Source organism: Cygnus atratus, chromosome 3, assembly GCF_013377495.2.
Source record: "Cygnus atratus isolate AKBS03 ecotype Queensland, Australia chromosome 3, CAtr_DNAZoo_HiC_assembly, whole genome shotgun sequence".
NCBI lineage: Eukaryota > Metazoa > Chordata > Aves > Anseriformes > Anatidae > Cygnus > Cygnus atratus.
In genome coordinates, this window is record NC_066364.1 from 93,436,309 (window position 1) to 93,460,072 (window position 23,764).

The 23,764-nt window shown below is 42.0% G+C and overlaps 2 protein-coding genes across 13 annotated transcripts in view; one reads left to right on the forward strand and one right to left on the reverse strand.

The window, feature by feature from the left end:
• PREPL (prolyl endopeptidase like) overlaps positions 1-2,784 on the forward strand; it is a 20,652-nt gene extending 17,868 nt beyond the window's left edge. For all 12 annotated transcript variants that reach the window (XM_035556114.2, XM_050710047.1, XM_035556143.2 and 9 more), the window contains one exon: positions 326-2,784. In XM_035556114.2, coding sequence (XP_035412007.1) covers positions 326-373 — 48 coding nt within the window. In that variant the 3' untranslated portion in view covers positions 374-2,784. The remainder of the gene's footprint in view (positions 1-325) is intronic.
• On the reverse strand, positions 1,727-22,386 carry SLC3A1 (solute carrier family 3 member 1). The gene is made up of 11 exons (XM_035556156.2): positions 22,319-22,386; positions 15,728-16,218; positions 15,064-15,243; positions 14,045-14,199; positions 12,768-12,893; positions 9,699-9,818; positions 8,691-8,815; positions 6,853-7,051; positions 5,537-5,713; positions 3,006-3,122; positions 1,727-2,167 (listed from the first exon to the last, which is right to left on the reverse strand). The coding sequence occupies exons 1-11, from the start codon at positions 22,339-22,341 to the stop codon at positions 1,727-1,729; spliced, it is 2,154 nt and encodes a 717-aa protein (XP_035412049.1). The 5' UTR covers positions 22,342-22,386.
• Between the last annotated feature and the right edge of the window lie 1,378 nt (positions 22,387-23,764).

The following is a 23,764-nucleotide window of genomic DNA, read 5'->3' on the forward strand; positions in this document are numbered from 1 at the left end:
TACAATTAGGTTTCAAGGTTTTGCACTTTCTGCAAGTGTGTATGCTAAAAGCAACAGACTGCCAAGACCTGCTGCATTGTTACTGGTGTCTCAGACTATCACAAATTTTATTGCTGTTAATTTTCACAAATCCTAGCAAGTGTTAGTTATTGTGGCAGTTATTCCCAAAATGAAGTTTTGGAGTAAAAGCCTTATTTTGTTTCAGGGCAAGGTTTTGCTTAGCATCAGTATAGGAAAGGAAGATTTGAATAGCTCTACAACAACCTGAAGCTTTATAGCATGAAGAGTTTTATCATTTTATAATAAAATATTTTCCTTGCTTTAGGTTGCAAGACAGCTTGCTTTTCTGAAAAAAGAACTTGAGGATGTGTGATATGCCTCCAACATTACATCAAGTCCTGCAAATAGCTGATAAGCACATCAACTACCTGAAGAAGTTTGTGTCAGATTTTTATTTATATGAAAATGAACACCTTCTCCAGATGGATACCTGCTCTGTGAGCATAAGCAGACCAGAAATTCAAAGGCAAAGTTGGGCGTGACATTGCTTTATAAACATATAAACTCAGCTAAATTTCTCCAAATGATACAGCAGTGCCTGCTTTCTTGTACCGTTCTGTTCATAAGCAAAGCGTACAGCACTATACAAGTGGAGCAGTAGTGCAAAACAGCTTGTGCTGAAAGCTTAAGGTATGAAGACATCCACTTTTTATGGGCAGCCTTTCCAGTCTAAGACCTCTCTTCCAAGACCAAATTTTACACAAGGCAGTAATTCTCCCACACAGTTGTATTTGATTAAAAAGTCTCAATAAGTTCTTCTAAAACTATAGGTAATGATGATTATTGCCCTTCCCAGCTACACAGCAGCCAGAGAGTGCTGATCATATAGTGGGGTCAAACAGACTACAAAGAAAAAATGGACTCTCAAGAACAGGGATTTAGAAGTAGCAGAACTCTTTCAGCTGAGTAGATCTGAAATTTTGCAATGGCCTTAACTAGCATGGTAAAGGAGGTGCCAAAGTCCTTCCAGAAGACAACACAAATGAACACCCCAGAAGGAGAGGCCAGAGTCTCTCCAGAGGAGAGAACAAAAAGAATGCTCCCATTGGAGCAGCTTGATGCATAGCTTTCATAATTTCTGAGCAAGGCAGTCTTGCACAAGAGTGCTACTCATTGTTTGGTAAGACAGACGCATTGTACATTTTCAGAGCTTTTAAGAGCTGAGAGAAGAGGGGAAGAGGTAAACCATCAGAACATTATATACTACTAATCTATCTTGCTTTTACCTGTTTCAACAAATACAGAGCCATCCCTGTGTAAAGCTCATTCTAAAGCTACAGATGTAAAAATAACTAAATAAAAATGTCAACTGCCACAGGCTCCAGATTCTCAAGAGTACTTCACTACCAGCAACTGTTAAGGGGCAGCACCCAGGAAGCTGTTCCCATTCTTCACACACACTTAAACAGGATAGTCTTTTAGGGCATTTACTTCTCTCCACAGACCCAATGGGGGTGTCTAAATAGCTATCGTTGTTTATACCATACCAGTGTTTCATTACCAATACAGATACAAGACAATTAGGTATTAATTTCATTTTTCAGGCTGTTTATTTTGTACACAAAGCAAGTTTGAAAAGCCAAAAAAAGAGACAGATTTTCTTCCCATTCTTTGAAATCAGCATTTTCTAAACTAACATGAAAACTTGGTTATTGTACTCTTGCACTTAACAGTTCACATAGAGTAAATTAAAGGCACTGGAATAACAAGCTTTTTCTGCCACAAAACAGTTGTCTTGAAAAGCCTCCATAGTATGAACAGGTTTTCCTGTTTTATATTCAAGGACTAGGCCTTCTCCCGCTTCAGTTTTAATTGTGTTGGTATTGACAGCTTTACCAGTATTGCTAAAATTGGTACTTAGTCTTATAGTAGCTACCGAGGGAAGACTAGGAACTATAGCTTTCAGGTCTATTGTCGATTCCTGTCCAAAATTGAGAACCATCATAAAGACTCTATCTAACCCATCCAGTTCCCTCACATAGACGAAAACATTACTGTCATTCCAGATGTAGCACATCCACCCCCGATGAATGGGCAGCTCATTGTTGCGAAGTAACGTTAGCTCTCTGTATAAGCTCAGGGTTGAGTTGGACCAGGTCATCTGTACCTGCAACAAAGTCAGCATTAATGGGGTTGTTTCTTCCCACCGAATGGAGGAGATATTACTTCCTTCACACCTACACAGTCTGCCAAGAACGTGCATATTAAAATTCAGTTTTGACAATTAACTCTTCAAATTTGTCTGCTAATTCCACTGAAAAACTGCTTTTTCTCCTGCACTTTCTTGGGATTCACGCAGTGGCAGAGATGGAGGTTATTTGGCAGGACAGAATTCCCCTGTCAGTGACGCTACTTCTACCTCCCCAGGTGTCCTTTTGAGTATTTATTTTTTATTCCGCAGAAAGCCATAGCCATTAAAAGCTTGACAGTGAACTTTTTTCATTGAGTCTGATCTACTGAAATCACAGAATTTATTTCCTATTTTATTTTTTTCCTGTCTTTGAATCATATTTTTGTCTTCAGTTCTGATCAGCACTGTAGATCAGCAAAATCTATTTGATCCACTGCTCAACTCCTTTGAAAAATTTATTTACTTACATTAGAGATGGTCTATATTAAGTTCTTGTTACAAGGATGGTGCTCTATATATTAATATAAACAAAGGCTGGATTTCAGTTTAATGCTAAAATGATTAAAAGGATGTTAAAAGCCACCCGTACATTGTAATTGCAGTTGCTCTGTTTAAATGAATATAGATGAAGTAGACTCCTCGCTGGTGCAAGGATTTCCTTCTCTCATAAAATTAGTTAGGATTCCATACCTTTCTGTTTTCCTCCCTGGAGTTTGTTTTTATTAGCTACGCTGCCAGTTCCCACTAGGAAGTCAGAGCGAAAGAGATGCATTACAATATCTTCAGACCTTTGGTTTGTCACACAAATACCTACTTCAACATTCACACTTTGGTAGTCAGGGTTAACGGGTAACCAGCTACTGGTGCCTTCAGTAAAACCAGCGTTAACTTGGCCATCCCACTGCATGGGGGATTTCTCTGGGAAGGTCACCTGGAAAATAAAGTGGGTTTAGAGCTGTTGCCAGTAAGTTCCTGCTTCGATTAGTCTGTTAAAAAGTTATCCTGTAAATAACATGCTCTCAACATATTCCATACAATCACCATTTCAGTATTGTTTTCTCTAGCTCGTGTTAAGATGCAACACGGAGGATGTAACCCTGCTGCAAATCTAAATAGAAACAGTGAGAAAATATGAATGGAGACAACTGCTGAAATGGAAGAGAACAAAGTCTAATAGATGCGGCATCACTGGGTAAAATTTGGAGTCCCCACATGAGTCTAGTAGCCTTGCCTTGCAACAGAAGGTTGGATAAAAGACAGCTAGAATATTCTGATGGGTAACTAGACACGCCGTTAGTGAACATCAGAGGTAACGAGTGCCAAGAAGAGAGAACAGTAAATAACTAGTAAATGCTCTTCAGTATCTACTTTCTTGTAACCATCACACTTTTCACCATAGATCCCTTCGAGCATGTATTTTCAAGGACTACAATTTGGAGAGGATTTCTTGTATTAGAAATAAATTTTTTCTCAAGTGCAAAAATTGTACTGAATACCAGGTTTTAGCTGATTAAAAAGTGTTGATGTAAAAAGTCTGAAGTTCTCACTTTGAAGGATTCAGAAAAATTCTGAAAAAGCTTCCTCATTGTTACTGAAGAGCTTGCCAAAAGATCTGACACTTAAATTTAATGATATAAGAGGGCATAAAATATTTTGCACATACTTTGGGTGTTTGTTTTCGATGAAAACTGTTTTTCATATAAAGGGCACTTTTCAATACAATCTGTCAGAAAAGCAGCTCAGCAAAAGAAATTGTCACTTTGCTTCGTGACATTATAAATAACGGGTTTCTCCTTTTAGCATGTTCTGAAAAGCAGGAAAAAAGAAACCTAAGTTTTCAACACTGGTAACACTGCCTTTCATCTTTACCTCTTTTAGTTTTTCTCGAAGATTTTCAAATGCTGGGGATAAAAACTATTCCCTTAGCAAATACTCTTCATCTTTCTAAGACATCCATTAATCAGGGATTCTTCCTCTTCCAGATTGAATGAAGCGTGGTTTTGCATTGTTACAAAGCCATGAGCCACAGGGTGGCTACTAAACAAGCATACCCTGGGGAGCCAAGGGCAAGCCACTTTTCTGAAGAGTATCTTTCTGCCTACAGTAATCAACAGCAGTATGAAAATGCAGGAGATGCTTTGACCCGGGCATTTCTCAGGGGAAAGACTTCCTAAGTCAAGGAACCATTACCTCACATCTGAATCAGACAAACCTAGAGACGATCCTGTGCTTCTGTGCAAGTGCTTCCTTCCCTTTGGTACAAAACTTGCCAATACTGTTGATAACATCACCACAAGTGTCTCATTCTGTAATAGAGGATTTCCACAGCAAAAACAGCATCTGCCATAGGAGCATGTTCTTAAGGTGCTCAAATATGGTCGTAAGAGGCAGAGCTGAGCTGTTCCCTTTTGGGCATGACCTTTTCCAGCCATGCCAGTACGTCTCTGACAAAAGATACAACAGCAGTCAGGTGCAATCAGAGAAGAGATGAGAAATTAATATGGGCAGAATATGAAAACTGAAACTCAGGTAGGTCAGCACAGTGTGAAAGGCATGGGCACTTTGGTTTAATGCCATGACCTTGAATAAACGTAATTCTGAACATTTCCATCGCCTAACAAAACAGAAACATCCTGCTGGGTGTTACCTGCAACCACGAACAAATGAGTTAGGGAGCTGGTCCCAGGGCTCAGGTACCTAAATCTTTTATACCTTTGGATCTAAAATACAAATCCAAAGAAATACGTTTGTGGGTAGGAAAAGCCCCTTCCACCAGGAAATGCTAAGCAGTGGCTGATCTGTACGCCCACCCTTTTTAGGGGACGCCCCTTCTGAGCTTGGGCATTTTAGCAAGGGCTGTGCTTTAGGGAGGTGTCTCTTTATAGTGAGAGCAAAGTAGTCTCCAGGAGACTGTGTCTCTAGCTATGCTCCCATGAACTTTGGTTTCCTCTAAGGAGTAGCCAGGAAATAATGGACTTTGACAGAGTGAATCAAGTACTGTGAGAGGAAGGGGATACAGAACTCTGTTCCTCTTGCCTCAGGTGACTGAACACACCTCTCAGAGCCACTAGCCCAGGCCTGGGCACTTGCTGCCTCTTCTGCTGAAGTGAAGCAAAGCAACAAAAACTAATCTGGCAGCAGGCAGGGACCGGGATTATAACCCTGCAGCTCAGCATGCATCAGGGCCTCAGTTCTGGTCTCTGGCCTGGCTGTTTCTGCAGTCTGTACAATGGCTTTGCAATGTGGAACACAGAATACCACCTAAATATTGACAAAGACTGGAGTTGGTCAATTAATCAAGAGTTCTTGTATTTTTGGTAGTTCCATTTCTCAGAACTAAGTAACAGGACCGGAATTTATGTACTCTTCACTTACATTTCCTGAAGCAATGTTCTCCATACCTATTTCTTCACCATAGTAAGTTATAGGAGTACCAGGGAGGGTTAAAAGCAGCATGTTTATAACACTGACATATTTCTTCCCAAAGCGAGATGAAATCCGAGCAGTGTTCGGGCTTCCGACCTGAAGAAAACAACATTCTGTTAAACAGACATTATAAAATTCTATGCATACATGAAACTACTCTAAGGCAAACGATTTCGAGTGAAATTCTATCCACAAAATAAACAGAAAAATGTATTTGAATTGGCCTGTCTTCACGGGGCTGAAAGGAAGGATTCCAGCCTATCTTCTCTTGTAAAGGGACATACACCAAACATCACCACCTAGGTAAGTAGCTAAATGTATTTCATGTGTATTGACCAAATGCTCACTTGACTATTCCAAGTGCATAATTACACTAATGCTACTATCACCCAAAAGAAATAAATGACAAGAGTGGCTTATTTTGAGAAAAGGGCCTTACCACTTAGAAAGACCTGTAGTGTTATTAGCTGATTGAATAATGTAGCAGGTAATTTTTCCCCTTTCACCTCCAGGTCTGCAAGGTGAATCTTGATTTTGACACCAGTACAAATTTCTGCCCAACATATTTTAGAATGTAGGTGGTAGAAGCACAGGGAGATGACAAATCAGCCTGAGACTTCATTAACTCCCCCCAGTAACATTTCCCTCAGATTTCTAACATTCTCTCTGCCATGTGAAGGTGGTGCTTGTTTTGAGAAGATGACTATTTTACTGGGGCTGGGAAAAGCTGGCAGCCCTGAAGGAGAACACCCAAAAGGTAGGCATGCTTGAGCATGGGACTGGAACAAAATATCTGTGTGTAGGAAGGAATGTGGTGAAACACCAGTAGCTGCAACTCCATATGGTCCCTGTATGTTGCCTTTTTCTTTCTGAAAGCCATTACAGCCAAAAGCTGTTTCTAAATACTCCCTTGGGCATTTTGCCCCCTTCCCCAGAGACACAGCCTTGAGGATACAAAACTGCATTCCTGAGAGTCCCATCCGATAGGTAATCAGAGCTGCTCCCACGTTACATTTGTGGAAATCAAAGCCCGTAGTTTCAGTGCATTGCCTGTGGCTCATCTCCTGCACATCCCAACCACCCTTCATAGCAAATACCTGCAAAGTTAATCCCATGGAAATCAATGTGTGGGGGGGGGGAGGGGGGGGGAGGTTTCTATCACCTTAAGAGGAACTGTCACCTACGGTTATCACCTAGGTTGGCCCTTCCAGTAAGGATAAGTCCAGAACTCTTACCGCCCAGTTTGGCCATTTCCCTTTAGGCATGTTTTTCATCCACAAGTTGACGGCTTCAAAAATACTGTTTCCTGATAGATTTTTCATGTTAATTAGGTAGAAATTGAATGGGAAGTCTGCTTCTTGGACAAAAGTTGTTCCATAATACATCATTGTTGCTCCTATGTCTTCCTTTTCATCACCATCAGAACCCATAAATCTACAAAGAAGTATCCAAGTACTTTTTTTGAATCAGTCCTCGTTTGTACAGAGCTGAAGAAAGCTAGGAAGTGTCTGGCATTCTTAGAAAATAATACAGGATTAAGAATTACATCTGCTTCCCTCCTTCCCGTCAAAAACACAGAGAAGCTTAGATTTTGTAAAGTGAGTAATAGGAGATATTACTTGGAAATTTCTGGTGAAAAACCTACAGCAAAAGGCTGTATCTTACTGAGCCTTCTCTTTCCAAAACCACACCCACATAACTACATTTTTAGCAATTTCCATGCTGAAAAGAATCTTTGCAGAAAATGTCCTGGGGGTCCTGGTTGACATGCTGAACATGAGTCAGACACATGCCCTTCCCACAAAGAAGGTGAGAGTTTTGGGTTGCATTGGGAGCAGCACTGCCAGCAGGTCAAGTGAGGTGATCCTTTTCCTCTACTCAGCACTGGTGAGGCCACACCCAGAGTATGGGGTCTTGTACTGGGGAGCCCAGATCTAGAGAGACATGAACTACTGGAGGAAGTCCAGCAAAGGGGCACAAAGATGATGAGCATCTCTCTTGTTCAGCCTGGAGAAGAGGAGGCTCAGGGGCGACCTTATCGCACTCTACAGGTACCTTAAAGGAGGCTGTAGAGAGGTGAGGGTTGGTCTATTCTCCCTGGTGACAGGACGAGGGGGAATGGGCTAAAGTTGCGCCAGGGGAGGTTTAGGTTGGATATCAGGAAGAACTTCTTTACTGAAAGGGTTGTTAGTCATTGGAATGGGCTGCCCAGGGAAGTGGTTTAGTCGCCATCCCTGGAGGTCTTTAAGAGACATTTAGATGTTGAACTTAGTGATACGGTTTAGTGGAGGACTTGTTAGTGTTAGGTCAGAGGTTGGACTCGGTGATCTTGGAGGTCTCTTCCAACCTACACGATTCTGTGAATGGCTGACAGATAGCATTGTTCAGCCTGGAGAAGAGAAGGCTCAGGGGGACCTCAGTGTATCTCAATATCTTAAGGGACAATGTAAAGAAGATGGAGCCAGGCTCTTCAGTGGTGCCCAGTGACAGGACAAGAGGCAATGGGCACCAACTGGAACAGAGGAGGTTCGGCCTGAATGCAAAGAAACACTTTTTTGTTTTTTAGTTTTGCAGGAGGGACTGAGCACTTGCACGGGTTGCACAGAGGGGTTGTAATCTCCACCCTTGGAGATCCTCAAAAGCTACCTGGACATGGTCCTGGGCAACCAGCACCAAGTGGCCCTGCCTGAGCAGGGCAGTAGGACCAGAGCACCTCCACAGGTTCCTTCAAACCTCAACCATTCTGTGATTCTAACACTCTGACTACAGAACCATTATGAACTGTGTTATTAATGCTACAGTGGATCAGCCTCATGGGCTTTAATTACAGTGGTGCCGCAGCCTGTGTGGTCACACACTCTGCCTACTTCTGTATCATCATGCCTGGAGCTACCTGGACCAACTCACTGTACACTTCTGTGCACATCAGGGAAGAGATAGCATAGCCTATGCACTGCCATTTGCATTTGGTAAGAACACATTTTACAGCACATTATGTTATTAAAAAAACATTTTATTGCTAGCAAGAAGGTGACAATCAGGAAAAGAATTCACTACCCCTAATAATGATTACCTGTATCGGCCGGGTTCACTGCTGTATTGATCCATGGTTTGGCGGAAGCTACGGATGATGTCGTGCATGCCAACTTGGGTGGTTGTGTAGTCATGGTAGAGCTCGGAATAGGCTGTGATGCTCTCCTTAAAGGCCAAGGCAATATTCCCCATTAGTTCCCCAGTATTTTTTAGAATTCAGAACTCCCCAAATTCTTCCTGTCCACTCTTGAGACAATCCATCAACACAGGTAAAATTTTAACTGAAATGAGCTTAGCATACCAACGGTAACAGTGCGGATCTGAACTGTGCTCAAGGAACCGTCCCCAGCACTAAGCAGCAGAGCCCACCTGCAGCACTGAGCACAGCGCATGCTCTGGCTACACACTATGTTGTTGTTGTGGTAACTTAAAGCAACAATATTTGCAGAGCTGATGAGTTTTGTGTGATCCCCAGCTCAGCAGGGGAACAGCATCTCACTGCAGGCAACATCTGCTAACATCACTGGGTTCACCACCTCAGCAAAAACAATAGGGCGGGTGCTTCTCAACGCCTCTGGCCACCTCTCACTGTAATGTGCTGCCAATTAGGTGGGTTTTTTGTTGCTGCTTGTTTTACTCCGATTCCTATTAGCACTTTAAAAGAAATATGTGCTAGTGACTGCTATGGGGTCCCAAGTGAGCCAGAGCACTGAGCCTACCTCTTGTAATGAGCTCCCCAAAGACAACTGATAGATCTTTGAAACTCACAACACTGGTCTTTTTAGAATATAATTTGAAAGCCAAGTATTTCAAACAAAATTCAAAGCAACTGTCAGAACAGAAATACGGAGGGCGTATGGACAATTTTCTTAGCACTCCTGCTTGCTTCTTTCTTGTACATACTCGTTCTGCAGGGAACCCAGGAGCCACTTCCCTTCCAAGGAATGACTCCTTATTCCTAAAGCCCTAATTAAGACCCCAAAGAGTAAAAACATACACTTCTCTTGCCCCAGTAGAAAATACAGGAAAAAAAGAAAATATATATTACAGAATTCTGAGACTTGTTCACTTGCGGTTCATTTCGTAGGTGTGTGGCTTCTAGAAGAAATTTAACAGCGACAAAACTAAATCCATCAACTCCTTTGCCAAGCCAAAATTTGATAATATCCTAGACAAGGGGAAAAGTTGAGAATTTCAAGTGAGCCTATACCATTCAAAATAGCATGTACTTAAAGAGGAAAACTAAACCTACTGTAGGTAATAATATATAACAATTTATTTTTGAATTTGTACTTTTTTTTTTTTAACTAGAAGTTAAAGTGAATCCTGTTGAGTTATCACCGACATACAAATAGAAAATGTCTTATTATTTCTTCCGGTATAAAAAAGAAAGACTGGTCTAAATTCTCCCGTAATTCATGAGACCAAAGCCAGGGCATGCTTCACTAAGAGCCTTCTAATCTCTTCCATCAGAACAACTGGGATCATGCTACGCGCTATTGTTGGTGAACACCCATCTTGCCTGTACACAATTAGAACACATTGATTCAAATATGCAAGAATATGCTGTTCTGCACAGACCTTGTGCCACCAATTTTCTTTTTGTACAATAGAGCTCTTAAAATGCTTGTTCCCTTTTATTTGACAGATGTGTTTGTTTTTTTCATTTTATTTTCAGGCTTATTTGTTGATTTGCAGGAACATGAAAAAAATTAAATCTATAGCAGTTAACTTGAATAATAATTCCACTACCAAAGGCAGAGGTTAGTCACTATTAGTAGAATTACTTCCTACTTCAGTAGCTGTTATAATACTAAAATTCTAATTGCTCTGGTTTTCACAAACAACTCTAAAGTTCAACCCCCCCTTGAGCAGTTTGTGCATGTGTTCCTTTAGACCAGATACTGTTTTTTTCATGTAAGCACAAAAAAATTGTCTTACTTTTAATTTTTAACATGTGTATGAAACACACTTGCCAGAATAGGCTGGAGTAGAACCACTCCACATTCAAGCTTTACAGATTTTTGGCAAATCAGGATTCCACCTTTGGAGCTGTACTTTCTCCTGGAACCATTCTGAAAAGCAGCAGCTCTCAATGCAGTGTCTGTCCAATACTGAATCCTCCAAACAGTAAATGTTTAGGCATGTGCTCATCACAAAAGCAGCACCAGGTATCAGCAGTGCAAATATAAAACACTAACTTGATTAGACCGATTGTAGTCCTAACCTGTAAGAGGATTTTGAATTAACATACTAGACAAAGATTATTCTTTAACATGCTGGAGGAATCAATGATGTTTACAAGCATTTACCAAAGGTGGGTATTATCAGATTAAACTTACTAGTCTTTGTTTCATCTCTATGCATAAGACATGCAGCATCTATTTGCTACTTCAGCAATGTACCAGGTACCATTCAAAAAAGAAAAAAAATACCCATGACTATTGAAAAGTATGTTTAACAGCAGAAAAAAGGAGAAAGACGTGATGTTATGGGAAGCATCAAGACAGAGAGGTTACCAGGGGAGTTTGTCGAGGATCAGTCTCAAGATCAACCCCATTTCATGCTTCAGCTAACAATTAAGACCAAAAACATTTTGGTTTGTTTCTTCATGCACTTGCAACACCAACAGTGAAGAAAGATACCGCAGAGACAGCCCATGAGATATTCATACTAGAATCGGGCAGGCATGAAGACTAGCACCAAAGAAACACACCAAAATTCAACAGTACAGAGCAACAAACGCCGAAGAACTAACATCAACACACCTGAGGTAGCTGTACTACTCAAAAGGAAGAAAAAAAAGGAAAAAAAAAGAAGCAGCTGTCATACTCCCCATCTTCAGACCTGCTTCCCAATGCGTTAATGAATTACGTTTTGTCTACTGGGAGATGTGGTGGAGGCAGGCATGTGGTTTTATCAGAATACAACCATTCTTTGCTGAAACATTCCTGGCTGTAAAGGCTGTCCATGTTCCTCCCCACATAAAGTGGTCAGAGATGCAGAGAGACCGAAACTAACTCCTTCTTATCAAGCCCAGGCATTCCTTGCATTTCAGATCAGCATTGCCTCACTTCCTCAAAAATGCAAACACCTCTGTTAAAACAAGGTGCCACCCCCCCCTTGGGCTGGCTAATTAACACCTCCTTGTATCAACAGAGATTAAAGCTTCTCTCAGCTTGCCTGATTCAGCTGTGCTTCAGCACCAGCTTCAGTACAAGACACTTGACCATCCAGGTCAGTCCTCTCATTAAATGCTGTCCTCCATGCAACACACAAATGCAGTAAATGCCTTCGTTCATTGTTGGCCCCTGGTGGAGACCAGACTTGACAGCACACAACTGTTTCCTTGCAGCAGTCATTTTACATTATGAGACTACCAGCAGCATCTTCAAGGCAAGTAACAATCTTAGGGCTTAGAAGGGGAGTATTTGTGCCACTGTAGAAAATTTGACCCAGGCACCTCTTCTGTAAGTATGTTTAATTCTGGCCATCCACGTTTGAGAAAATGAATGGAAAAAAATATGTAAGCTGAAGGACGCATATGGTTCACAGAGAGCAAGCATGAACTGCTTATGCATCAGGTTATGCTGAAAAGCAGAGGGCTCTTAAAGGTTCAAAGCAAAGAAATGAAGATCCCCTTCCACTTCCCACTGAAGGCTAAAGGAACTCCTTTTAAAGTGCAATAGCCTGTTCCAAAAATGATCAAGATCTTGCCAGGTGCTTGTGAGAGCAGGGACTTAAACCAGCATAAAAAGCAATAGTCATCAGATGCAGAGCACTGCAAAAAACCCACTGCCAGTACCTCCACTCAAGGACAGTTTCATTTTTTTTTTTTTTTTTTTTTTTTTTTTTTTTTTTTGGAGGGCGGGTGGTATTGCTTGCTTTTAGATTAAAAAGACCTGAAACAAAGTAGCTCTGATACTGGAAGCATCAGAAGATAAAGCTTGAATTTTCAAACTTAAAGTTTGTCTAGATGCTTTTTTGTTTCAATACATGCACTGTAGATCTTGAATTATTTCCAACTAGATTGTAAATTGTGTAGCACAAAGAATCAAATCAAGCATAGAAATACCTGCTTAGCTATCAGTGCAGCAGCAACAGGCCACATACTTACATGGATTTCTTGTTGAACAGCAAGGTTGCGGAAATTTAAATCTGGCTGTTCTTTCCCAAACTGATGAAAATAACACTGTTTTCTCACATCGTCAAACTGCCAGCTGGAATTCCCATAGACGCTCACCTGTTCATGTAAGTGGGAAGAAAAATAATCCAAACTCTCAAATTAACAAACAATTAGTCATACGCATACTTTACGATGTGGTGCATTACAAGCACATAATAAAGCACAAAATGCCTAATTGATGAACTAAATTTTAAGTAGACTTTGACACTTTGTTTCTCATTTCCTTCTCCTATTAGTTGCTCTTCCTTTCAGTCAGGCTTTGCCACATGTATCTCATGTTCAATGCTTTGTTTCATTCCTCTTTAAGTAGACTTCTGCTGGGAATTATAACAAAGAGGGGGAAACATGGGTGGAACCATTTCTCTTGGAATTAGTTTTCCTAAAACTGTTGTTAAAAATAGTTTTAGTTCACTTTCTTTAATCTGGTATTGTCCCTTTGAAGCACTAACCACAGTCAGTGTGTTAAAATGTTAATTTTATGATCTCTGTAATAAAGAATTCCAAAAATTGAGGTGGCTCTTAAGACTCCAGTTAAAAACACACCAAAAAAAAAAGCACAACAAAACCAACCAAACAAAATGGTTGTTTGGGGGAACAAAATGGGGAAGGAAATAATAATCCCACCTGGAGGTTTTAGAATATACAAATTCTTAACCATGCACCCATCAATTCAGATTTCAGATAAATGAGAATCGCAGAGTGGTTTGGGCTGGAAGGGGCCTTAAAGATCATATAATTGCAACCCCCCTGTCATGGGCAGGGACACCTCCCACCAGACTAGGCTGCCCAAAGCCCCATCCAGGCTGGCCTTGAACACTTCCAGGGATTGGGCATCCACAGCTTCTCTGGACAACCATATATACAGAATACATTTTCCTTTTTTCCCCCAAAGCAAATGAAAAAGGAGATCCACCTTCCAGAAAAGGGGGAAAAAAGCCAAGACCATATTACTTCGCTTCTCCACAACTATGATTGCAGAGCAGAGATGCAGTTTCTAGCATGGAGTATTTTTTAAATTGTTTGAAGTAGGAACCCCTCCACCCTGAACCGGTTTAAATCTTAACCCAACGCAGCCTCACTTAGTAACCTTGGTCCATACCCGTGAGCAACCATTTACAGCCCCATGTCCGTCGGGACAACGATGTTCTAGGCGTTGTTGTTACAGGCAACCTGCAACCTAATTTACAAGCGTCCCTGCCCACACTTACCCAGTTGTTGGGCACAGCGATCACTGCCCCCGCCTGCACGCAGTCCTGCCAGATGTAGTAGTCTGTGTACTTCCCAGTCCGGTTGCGACTAAGCTGAAACCATCGGTGCTTGTCACTTGTGTGGTTTGGTATTAAGTCCATTATCACTTTTAACCCTTATAAATCAAATCATAAGTATATTTAATTCAACCTTTTAAGACACAGCTCTTTTTTTTTTTTTTAACGTATCACAAGCATTTGGGCTTCTTCCAAAGCCTGGGAGCTTGGGTTTGTGCTCGAGGGACAGGCAAGCATGTAGCTTGGGTTTACACAGCCCTGTTGGCTGGGGCCAACACACACAAAGACAAAAAGCCCCAGGCTACCTGTCTGGCTAAACTAGTGAGGGTCAGCAAGCAGGGGCAGCACATCTTGCTGAGACTCTTCCCTGTAAAGAGGGAAGAAAACCAGAGCAGATTTCTGTGGTTATGAACCACTTCAACCAAGTCTGGCCAAAAACTCTGATTTCAACATCTCTCTCCCATCTCACAGCTGGGAAATGGGCATCACCACTTCACAAGCATTAATGAACATATGTTCTTCCTCACCCTTCCTACAGATCAGACTTTTTTAAAAATCTCAAACGCTTTTGGGACTGGCAAACCATTTTCCATTCAGCCCAACGGCTGTAAGAAGGAAACACCTGGGCAAGCATTGAGTCTAAGGCATACACGCACCAACCAAGGATGCAATTGCAGGAAGGAAGTGCACACTTCCTCCCAGCCTCTTAATTGTTTTTCTGCTTTCTCCAGAAAGCAGCCATCAGTAATAAAACCCAGAGCCAGAAACTACTGCCTGGCAGGCCTGATGCCCCTGGGCCGTTGACACGCACTCCCAGACCCAGCAGGGACCACAGCAGTAGGCGAGCCCTGCATGTGTGCGCATGAAAACTCAAGATCGGAACCTAATGGTACAAGGCACACCTCTATCATGTAAGTGAACGCCTTTTTAATAGAGCTATTTTGATCAGAGTTGCAGCTTACCTCGATCATGTATGGCTGCAAGCAGATTCTCAAAATCACTCATTGATCCAAACATGGGATCAATATCATAGAAGTCTTCAGCTCCATAGCCAAGGTCTTTTAAGGGGGACTTGTAGAAAGAAGTGATCCAGACTGTTTTTATGTTCAAATTTACTATATGGTCCAGCTTTTCTTGGATACCTATGTAAATGAAAAGGCCATCAACAACTCTTTACAAAAGACAAAATATTTTTGTTGAATAAGTTTGCTGTGGGTTCTCAAAGATGGAACACAGATCCCTTTGATACATTAATCACCCCCACTTTTCACTGATCTCAGCTAGCAGGGCAATCTTGAAATTTCTTCAGGAGTAGCATGAGACCACAAAATGGAAACCATTTAAAGCCACTTTAAAGTTCTGCTGTTTGCTCTCAACCCCATACCTAAAATTTTGGTCTAACTCCAGGTTTAGACTTGACTTGAGCACGAAGCTCCTGGTGAGATCTAGTAATGAGAATGTAAGTGGCCATTGGTGATAAGTAAAACAAGTCTTACACGCCACTCTCAACTCAAGTGGCTTTCTCTGTTGGACTGTAAGGTAACTATTTTTTAAATTTTTATATGTATATAAATACACACAAATGACTGCTGCCCTGCATTACACACAACATGGAAGTTCACCCACCTTTCAGATCACCATTCCCATCCATGTCACTGTCCTTGAAAGAACGAGGGTAGATCTGGTAAATAGGACTAGCTTGCCACCAGTCGAGGCACTTTGGGGACAGAGCAATAATGGCAATCGTAGCACACACAAGCATGACAGCAGCAGCGATTATGAGCCAAAAGAGAATCTCCCTGGTGACTCTGTACCGGGCTTGGCTGGAGAACTTCAGCAAGACTTCCTTCGGCATCCCTGCATAGGGCTCCAAAGCTGGCTCCTCAGTAGCTTCTGGGTTCACGCCAATAATGCATGTTTTTGGCATTTCTTCTTGGCTACTGGTATCGGTCTCCTTGTCATCAAAAGCCTCATTTTGAACAAATCCATTGTTCTCCACACCTCCCTTCTCACTCAGCTCCATAGGTAAGCTCTTTGCTTCCTCGTCAACCATTTTGCTTGGTATCTCTTGTCCTGGAGACAGACACTCACTACAGCAAGGAAGCAAGCCAGCATACCTTTGTTCAGTGGAATGAGAAGCAGCGTAATTAGCACCTGGGTTTATAAATAATCCTGACCAACTGGTCAAAGTTCAAAGGAGAAAAAGGACAAAGTGCTCCAGCTCTTTTGCATAACAGGCATCTTCAGCAAGATAACAAAACACTACAAGAAAGCACAGTTTTCCAAGGAGCAGTTACATTTACTGTTGCTCTCTTCAACATCCTAAACTTCTTGTCCTTTCTATAGCAATGTTTTTTGTTGTTGGTGATGGTGGTTGGTTGTTTTTGGTTTTTAATATAATTTATAAAAGGTTTAGTAAGTGTTCGACTTTGCAGATTGGTCCTTGCCTCCCTTGCTACCTCAGCATGAAAGAGTAGTGAAAACATCGGCACCAAGAACAAGGCTGTGGGCAGCTTCTGGTCCAAGAGCAAGAGTACAAATTCAATAGGAAGGAAAGATCCAAAGCCAGCTGTGCTGGGTTCCTCACAGCACAGACTAGCCCAGATGCAGCCCACTGCAGCCCAGCCACAACTCCCAAGCAGCGATAAGGCACACGCCAGTCCTGCAGCTCGACGCATATTACAGGCTGCTTGCTGCCCCCACAGCTATCCCCAGGCACAAACACCCAAGGCAGAGCTACTCACTGCTGATCAGCAACATTGAAATTTTGCGCAAGCAGGCACAGATTTACACCTCTGTGTGCTCTACACTTCAGCTGGCCCGAGACCTGCAAACCTGCACCCCCCAAAGAGCCTCTCCGGCCTGCGCACTGCCCCAGGCATCCTGAGGCACGCACACTGCACACCGTGACAGGGCCCTGCTGCAGGCCACAACTGATGTCTGCCCATGGCCACAGGGCAAATGCCAGCAGGTCGTTGTGCTTCAGAAACATCTGTTTTTGGCTTCTTAACCAAATGAATCCCTTAAGTTAGGATACAAAAATGTTTTTACCACGACTGCCTCAAAACATGACGGAAGGCCCCTAAGGCATCTGTGGCACGTCAGTGGGACACAGACGTGTAATTTTTCAAATTAAAGAACTGCTGGGCAGGCAATGCTCCATGGCCATAACTTCAGGTGCAGTTTTGCGTCTAATTCACCAGCATTTAATACCCATCTAGTAAACTCCTACTCCTGGCTGCTTTTCCTGCCTTGCATTGCCCCCTGCCTTGTGCCAGGTGAAGTATTTGTGTGGCTGAGCAGCAAACCAGGCTGGGAAATAGATCTGGCAAAAAGCAAATGTCATTTCATTCTTTAAACAGCTCTATTCCTAAACTGCCAGGTCACCATAAGGCCACAGGGTGCTCCATACCAGCTCAGCACAACGAGGACAGGACGCGGAGGCAGGGTACAAGGCACAAGGCACAGCTACTTGACCAAGCAACAGTTAAATAACACCCTTCATGTCTCACATTCATTTTGGTACATTCCTGACCGTCCCTGTAGAGGAAGCCCTATTATTTCCACTTCATGGAGCAGAAAGCAAGGCACACGACAGTTAGGTCTCACATCAACAGATCTCTGTGCATGTGCTTCTAGAATCAAACACAGGAAGAGAATTCAAGTTCGGTTAATGGCTTACCTCAGATCACATCAAATCTGTAGAAGATCAGGTTTCCTCTCTTCACCCAGGTTGTACATTACTACCTAAAGCACTGCCGGAATTCAGATTCCAAGTTTTTTTTACCCCTTGCCCTTTTTTAAGTTAGTAAATTTAATGGTAATAATTGCCTGCATGGCTGTGTGTGTTTGATCTGAAGATACAAGGGTAGTTATCTTCAGTATACATAATTCTTACAACTAGTAAAGACAAACTTAATATTAAGTAGTTGAAAGCTACTATCACATTTTGACACTTTTTTCCCCTTTAATTCAATTATTTTCCATGTGCACAGCTGCAAGTGTTTGTTCTATGAAACCAGCCACTCATTAACTGCTCCTTCAAAATAGCGTCTGTTGTCCTAATGTAATCCATAAGTAATGCTAAATGCTTATTTATACCTTAAGTAGTACAGATTGTGTCCTAATTGCCAAGCATGCAGCTGAAAACAAGAGGATTATTCTGGGCGAGCACCATGCACAAGCTTCAGACATCTGTAAATGAATCTCTGTGGACTAATTCAACCTCCAGGTGTCTACTGGACATGCAGAGATACAGTGACACAATATTTTAAGGTTAACACAGAAGATAATCCATGCTAGAAACAATCAAGTAACTGTCTTGGTGAACACACAGATTTACAGCCAGACTTCAGTGCTTTACAGTCAGACTGACAGTGTTTACAGGTTTCAATCACATTTCAGATTAACTCCATGTTGCTATATAAGGAGACCTGATGTACAAACAGGTATAAGCAAAGCATAGACATGTTTAGGATGGATACCTGGACCTTGAATACCAAAAAATTCTTCTAGAAAACCTGTAGAGAAAGTATGGCCAAGGAGCTTAAAGTAGATCCTGGAAGCCACCTACTATGGACCCTCGAGAAGAAGCCCCAGAATCTGGTACCTCCTCCTCCTGTAGATGTGATTCCTTGCAGACTAAAAATAGCCGGTCTCATACAGGAAAGAAAAGGAAAAAGCTCCCATGTGGTATTTGTGTTAGTTGCTTTTGTACCAAAGCAACGCAAGTAACAAGACCAAGACAGCAAACGCCTCTGGATAAACTACCCATATGTCCTGCAGAAGGGCTGGGCAGGGCTGGTGTCCTACCGCAGCTGACAGCTCACTCCATACCTTTACAGTTGCTATCAGTTAGCACAGGCAGCTGCATTGTTTGCCAGCACAATTGCTATATATTAACTAGATATAAAACCACACAGGTATTTATTAGGCCTTTTTTTCCCCCTCCTCATCTGAAGGAGTTGCTCACTTTAGAATTATTTGATAAAGGGAAACTGTAAACTTCAGCTTGAGAGGCAGATCACCAGCAATTCCCACCAAGGTTTAACTTTTTCTTTTTAAAATGTATTTTATGTATGCAGGCATTACACTTCTGGCTTGCTCTCAAGCAATTCCGAAACAGTTCCCTCCTGAGCAATTTTATAGTTTAGCAGGAATAACTAGCCAATGCTACTGCGTTAGCAGAATCCACTGAAAAGCATTAAACAGTAGAGAAAACACTTCATATTCTGTGCCAGTTACTCTGTTTACCTCAGCATTAGATAGGGAAACAAAACCAATCCGTATGTGGGCAGTAATAGCTGCTATCTCCACACAGATTGCCATGGTTATTTCTATAAGATGGAGGGGTTAATTTCCACAAGTATTTCTTATATATAATTATTTCAATGCACTGGCTGACTAAGGAGTCTGCTGTTTGATGCTATACAAATGCCAAGTAGCTTACCAGTTATTTGATACCATACATATTACACCAAAAATCATCCAAAGGGGTGATTAAGCACCCTAATGTGCTAAGTGTAGGAAGACGTTTATTTTTTAAAAGTTCTCTTGCTTAATGCTTTTTCATTAAATGTTTTGTTACCACTGAAACTGCTCTGACATAATGCACTTCACAGCTAAATATAACTTCATTATTTACAGAACCCAGGCCAGCTTCACACCCATGCAAAAAGGCAAACACTAGAGCTGACAATATTTCCTCAGTGGCTCCCACAGGACTGATGGATAATCTGACCTTTAAAGCTACATTTCATTCGGCATTAAGAAAGTCCTCCCGTGACACAGAGGGCAGCCATCGAGAGTGAGACACTCTAGAAACAAATTTCTGCTGTGGTATCTCTTACCCAGGGGTTCCCTGACCACACATGAGGTTTCTGCCATCAGCATGCAGTCTGAAGTCCTGCTAAAATCTAATTGCACGAGACACCACGCCAAGGCCTGGTGGTTTGTTATTTATTTTTTTAAAATGCTCTTAGTCCACTAATGGACTATGTGATTAAAGGTTAATGGCATTATAAACGCTGTAATTACCTACTGCTTGGCTCATGTGATGTTGCAGGGGTAGCTTTCTGGGAAAGAGGCACCTGGCCCCTGCCCCCCCGTGGGTGATCAGCATGGCTGGCTTCTCCCACTATTTCTAATGGAAACAATTATCCCCTAATCCTTGCTCTTAGCAAAGCTGCAAGTACAGCAGCATGCAGAGTTGACTCCTTCCAGATGCCCTCCCCTACAGAGGATCAAACATGGTACTGCCACACACCCTTTATTTTAAAAGTAAATTCGAGTGTGCTCCTCTCCAGGAGGAAGCTCACTCATTCCTGCACCCTCCTCAAACTACACTACTTCCACTCTTCCCTTTATGGCATTTGTCTGTCACAGCTCTGTCCTAAAGGACACCAACTTCCAAACAATTTTCTTCTCCAGCCTAGCCCTTAAAGTCTTGGCCAGCGAGAGACCCAGGCCTTGATTTTACTCTTGTATGAGCTGGGGACACTCAGCACAGTATTAAATCCCGAAAGACTGTGCTGCTGCAGCTGTGATGGCTATAAACCCAAGAGTGACCTGGTGTTACTGAAAGACCTCTGAAATGGAAAATTCAAAGTACAAACAGCCCAGCTAGACAGCCCAACAGGAGCCAAGCAGAAGCTCAAAACCAGGACAGGACTGTGCTGTATCGCAACCACATCCACCCTTAGGGTTACCAAGAGACAGCACCCCATAAGCATGCTACCTGCTACCTCTACCCATGCTACAGCTTCTCACAACAATTTACACTCACTGAATAGTAACCAAGGAGCAAGTTTGGGTCTTGAACTCTAGGCACTTCCTCATGTAGATGAAGGGGTTTTCAGGAAGGAGCCATCAGGCGAGGAGTGTGGTGTCCTGCCCGACCCTTCAGTGCTGACCCTGTGTGACCACAGCCATCACTCCACTACACGAGCCGTGATGCTTTTCACGTGGCCTCAGTGTCCCCACCTGCAAGAGCCATGCATGCAGTACCGCACGAGTATATACAGCAGGCCACTGAGCCTCTCCAGAGCTTAGAGTTTAATCCTTCCCTGTCTCAATGCATCTAGATAGATCTTCCTGCAACTAATTTGCTTTCTTCACGCATTGCAAATTGTGGTGGGCATTTCATGATCAAACATACTCATGCTCCCCCGAAATAACTTCCTGCTGAAAGACATCAGATCAGATGTTTCCAGTCTTTGTACAGAAGGCTTCACTGGACTACTGAATTGATCCCAAAGCTTTTACAAGGGCTGGCTGTGACCAACACTCCACTGACTCCACATCAGAGCATAACAGCCCAGCACCAGGAAGTTAGTGTCTAAAATCAATATGAATGCTGGAACGTGAAACCAAAGAACTGGAAGTACACATTTCTGGAAAATGACACTAAAGCACACCTCCTCCCATTCAGATAGACTGACCTAGTGTGGTACACGGCAAGAGCTGGCACGCGCGAGCTTCTGTGTTCAAGGAAGGTGCTCTCTGGCCAGCACAAACTCAACCTCAGCATCAAAAACATTTCACAACTACAAGAAGCCCTCTCCAAATAGATACACATACCATTCAATGCAGACTTAAGTGTCAGAAATTAATCTTAAATTTTACGTTGACCTGAACATACAAAGGCAAATGGAAGACAATTCTTATTTTTAAAAAGCTAGAAGAATTGCTAAAAAAAAAAACAACAAAAAAAAACAAAACCAACAACTAATTCCAGTTACTAACCACTGCCTCCTTTTGAGAAGGAGCATGGTATGACACCTGTTTAACAGATGGATAACAGAGGTCCAGTGGCCAGAAATACTAACGAAAGAGTTCCTAAATTTCAACTTGAAAACTGACTATAGTTTTCGAGGGACAACTGTATTTACTCAGCTCAAGCCACACTGACTGCCTCCAAACAACTAACCTTTTCTTTGGAACCGTCTCAAAAAAAACATTCATACAGCATTTCCTATAGACTAAGCCCCTATGAGATGAGTCTGTCCCTTCCAAGCTTGTCATTAAATCAGCAGTACCAGGATGTGGGATGCAGAATAGCAGGGAGAGTACATGAGCCTCTTTCTCAATGTTCAAAGACCCCAAGTGAACATGGAACCAGCACGAGCAGGTTTATTGGAAGCAAGATGTGTGGGGATAGTAAATTTGAGTAATTACCCATGCGTACGCACAGCTGGCTCAGAAGAACCCGTTACTTACTGACAGGCTTGATCCAACCTCATTGTCCATTGTCACACAGGAGATGAGCAGCACAGGGTACGGCGGCCTGGCGTGAGGAGCGCAGTGACCGTGGCCGAGTGTGTCCAGAATGAAGCCAGTAAGAACAGGGCGTCAGAAAAGTTCCAGTCACAGTCAGTACCAGGAGGAAGAGATAGGGTGCAGCCTACACTGGCTTAAACAGACTCTGTTCTAAAAACAGTGATAAACAGAAGTAGTCTAAGCAGGTTTTTCATTTTTTTTTCCCCCACTACTTTTGATGCAAGTTTTTCTAAAGAAGAATTTCAGTTAGGTCTTCACCCTGGTAAATACCACTCAGGATTATGAACCATGCTGCACCTCTTTGTCTTAAGTGAAGCCTTGAAGTGAAACTTATTTTTTTTTTTTAATCTAAAAACCAAGCTTTATCTGAAAACATTATATGCTAAGTACTCCTAACAACTTCAAGTTTTCAGTTGTGGAATCCCCTGGCATTCAAGCAGGGGAAAAGGTGAAAGTTTTTTGGTGAAAGGTCAAAGGTTTCAGCTTTGCTCTAGCTCATCCATACTAACAAACCAAAGAAAAATGTAATCCCACATTCAACAAGTACATAATGCTTCCAAACTTTTCCCCCCACTAGTCATTCAAATACTGCACTGACAACTACCACATGTACCCATTCCCCCATCTCTCCTGGAGAAGGACTAAAACAAACGCCTGCCTTTCATTATATTACACGTGCTCTCATAGTTCTCACATTTTTAGTTTTGCTCTGATGTCCAGGGTCTGTAGCACTAAGTACGATGATACTCTAATATACGCAGAACAGTTTGTTTTTAAGATTTCAGAACTGAAGGTTCAGACATACATCTTTACGTCAACAATAATGTCCAGTTTGTACATTTTTCTCCTTTTGATTAATTTTGTTTAATGCAGTTCAAAGCAGAGAGGCTAGAACCATACTAGAACTGGCCATATTGACTAGATATGTTGAATTTCACAAATTTCCTTCTACCTATTTGATCTTCTCATCAGCAAATTGCCATACATTTCATTAAGCAACACCAAAAAAAAATAAATAACATCATATAAAAATAATGAGGAAAAGCAGTAGCTGTTTGAGTGATTTCCTTCCTTCTCAGGTGGCAGAACAGCACTCAAAGTCAGCAGAGTCCCTCCTGGTGTCAATGTGCCATCTCTTCTTCCCATTCCACTTCCAGAAGCAGCACTTGAAATATTTTAACTACATACAAAATAGCTGTTGCAATTTTTCACACACTTGGTTATATGCCTTTTTTCCATCCCCTAACAAGTTGAGAGTAAAGTTAAATACAGTAACTCTAATCTCTTAAGCAACAGTACCTGAATGTTTTAAAAGTAAGGATGAGTAGGAATGAGCAGATATATAACGTATTTCCCCATCCTAGAATTTGTAACCCAGTATGGTGA

Bases quoted from the DNA above. Each gene is read 5' to 3' on its own strand.
- SLC3A1 (XM_035556156.2), bottom strand. From the start codon at position 22,341: ATGAGGTTGGATCAAGCCTGTCA. The intron at 12,894-14,044 runs GTAAGTGTGGGC...TTACATGAACAG, and splicing joins TCGCTGTGCCCAACAACTGG to GTGAGCGTCTATGGGAATTC. The intron at 7,052-8,690 runs GTAATCATTATT...ACTTCTTTGTAG, and splicing joins AGTGAACCCGGCCGATACAG to ATTTATGGGTTCTGATGGTG.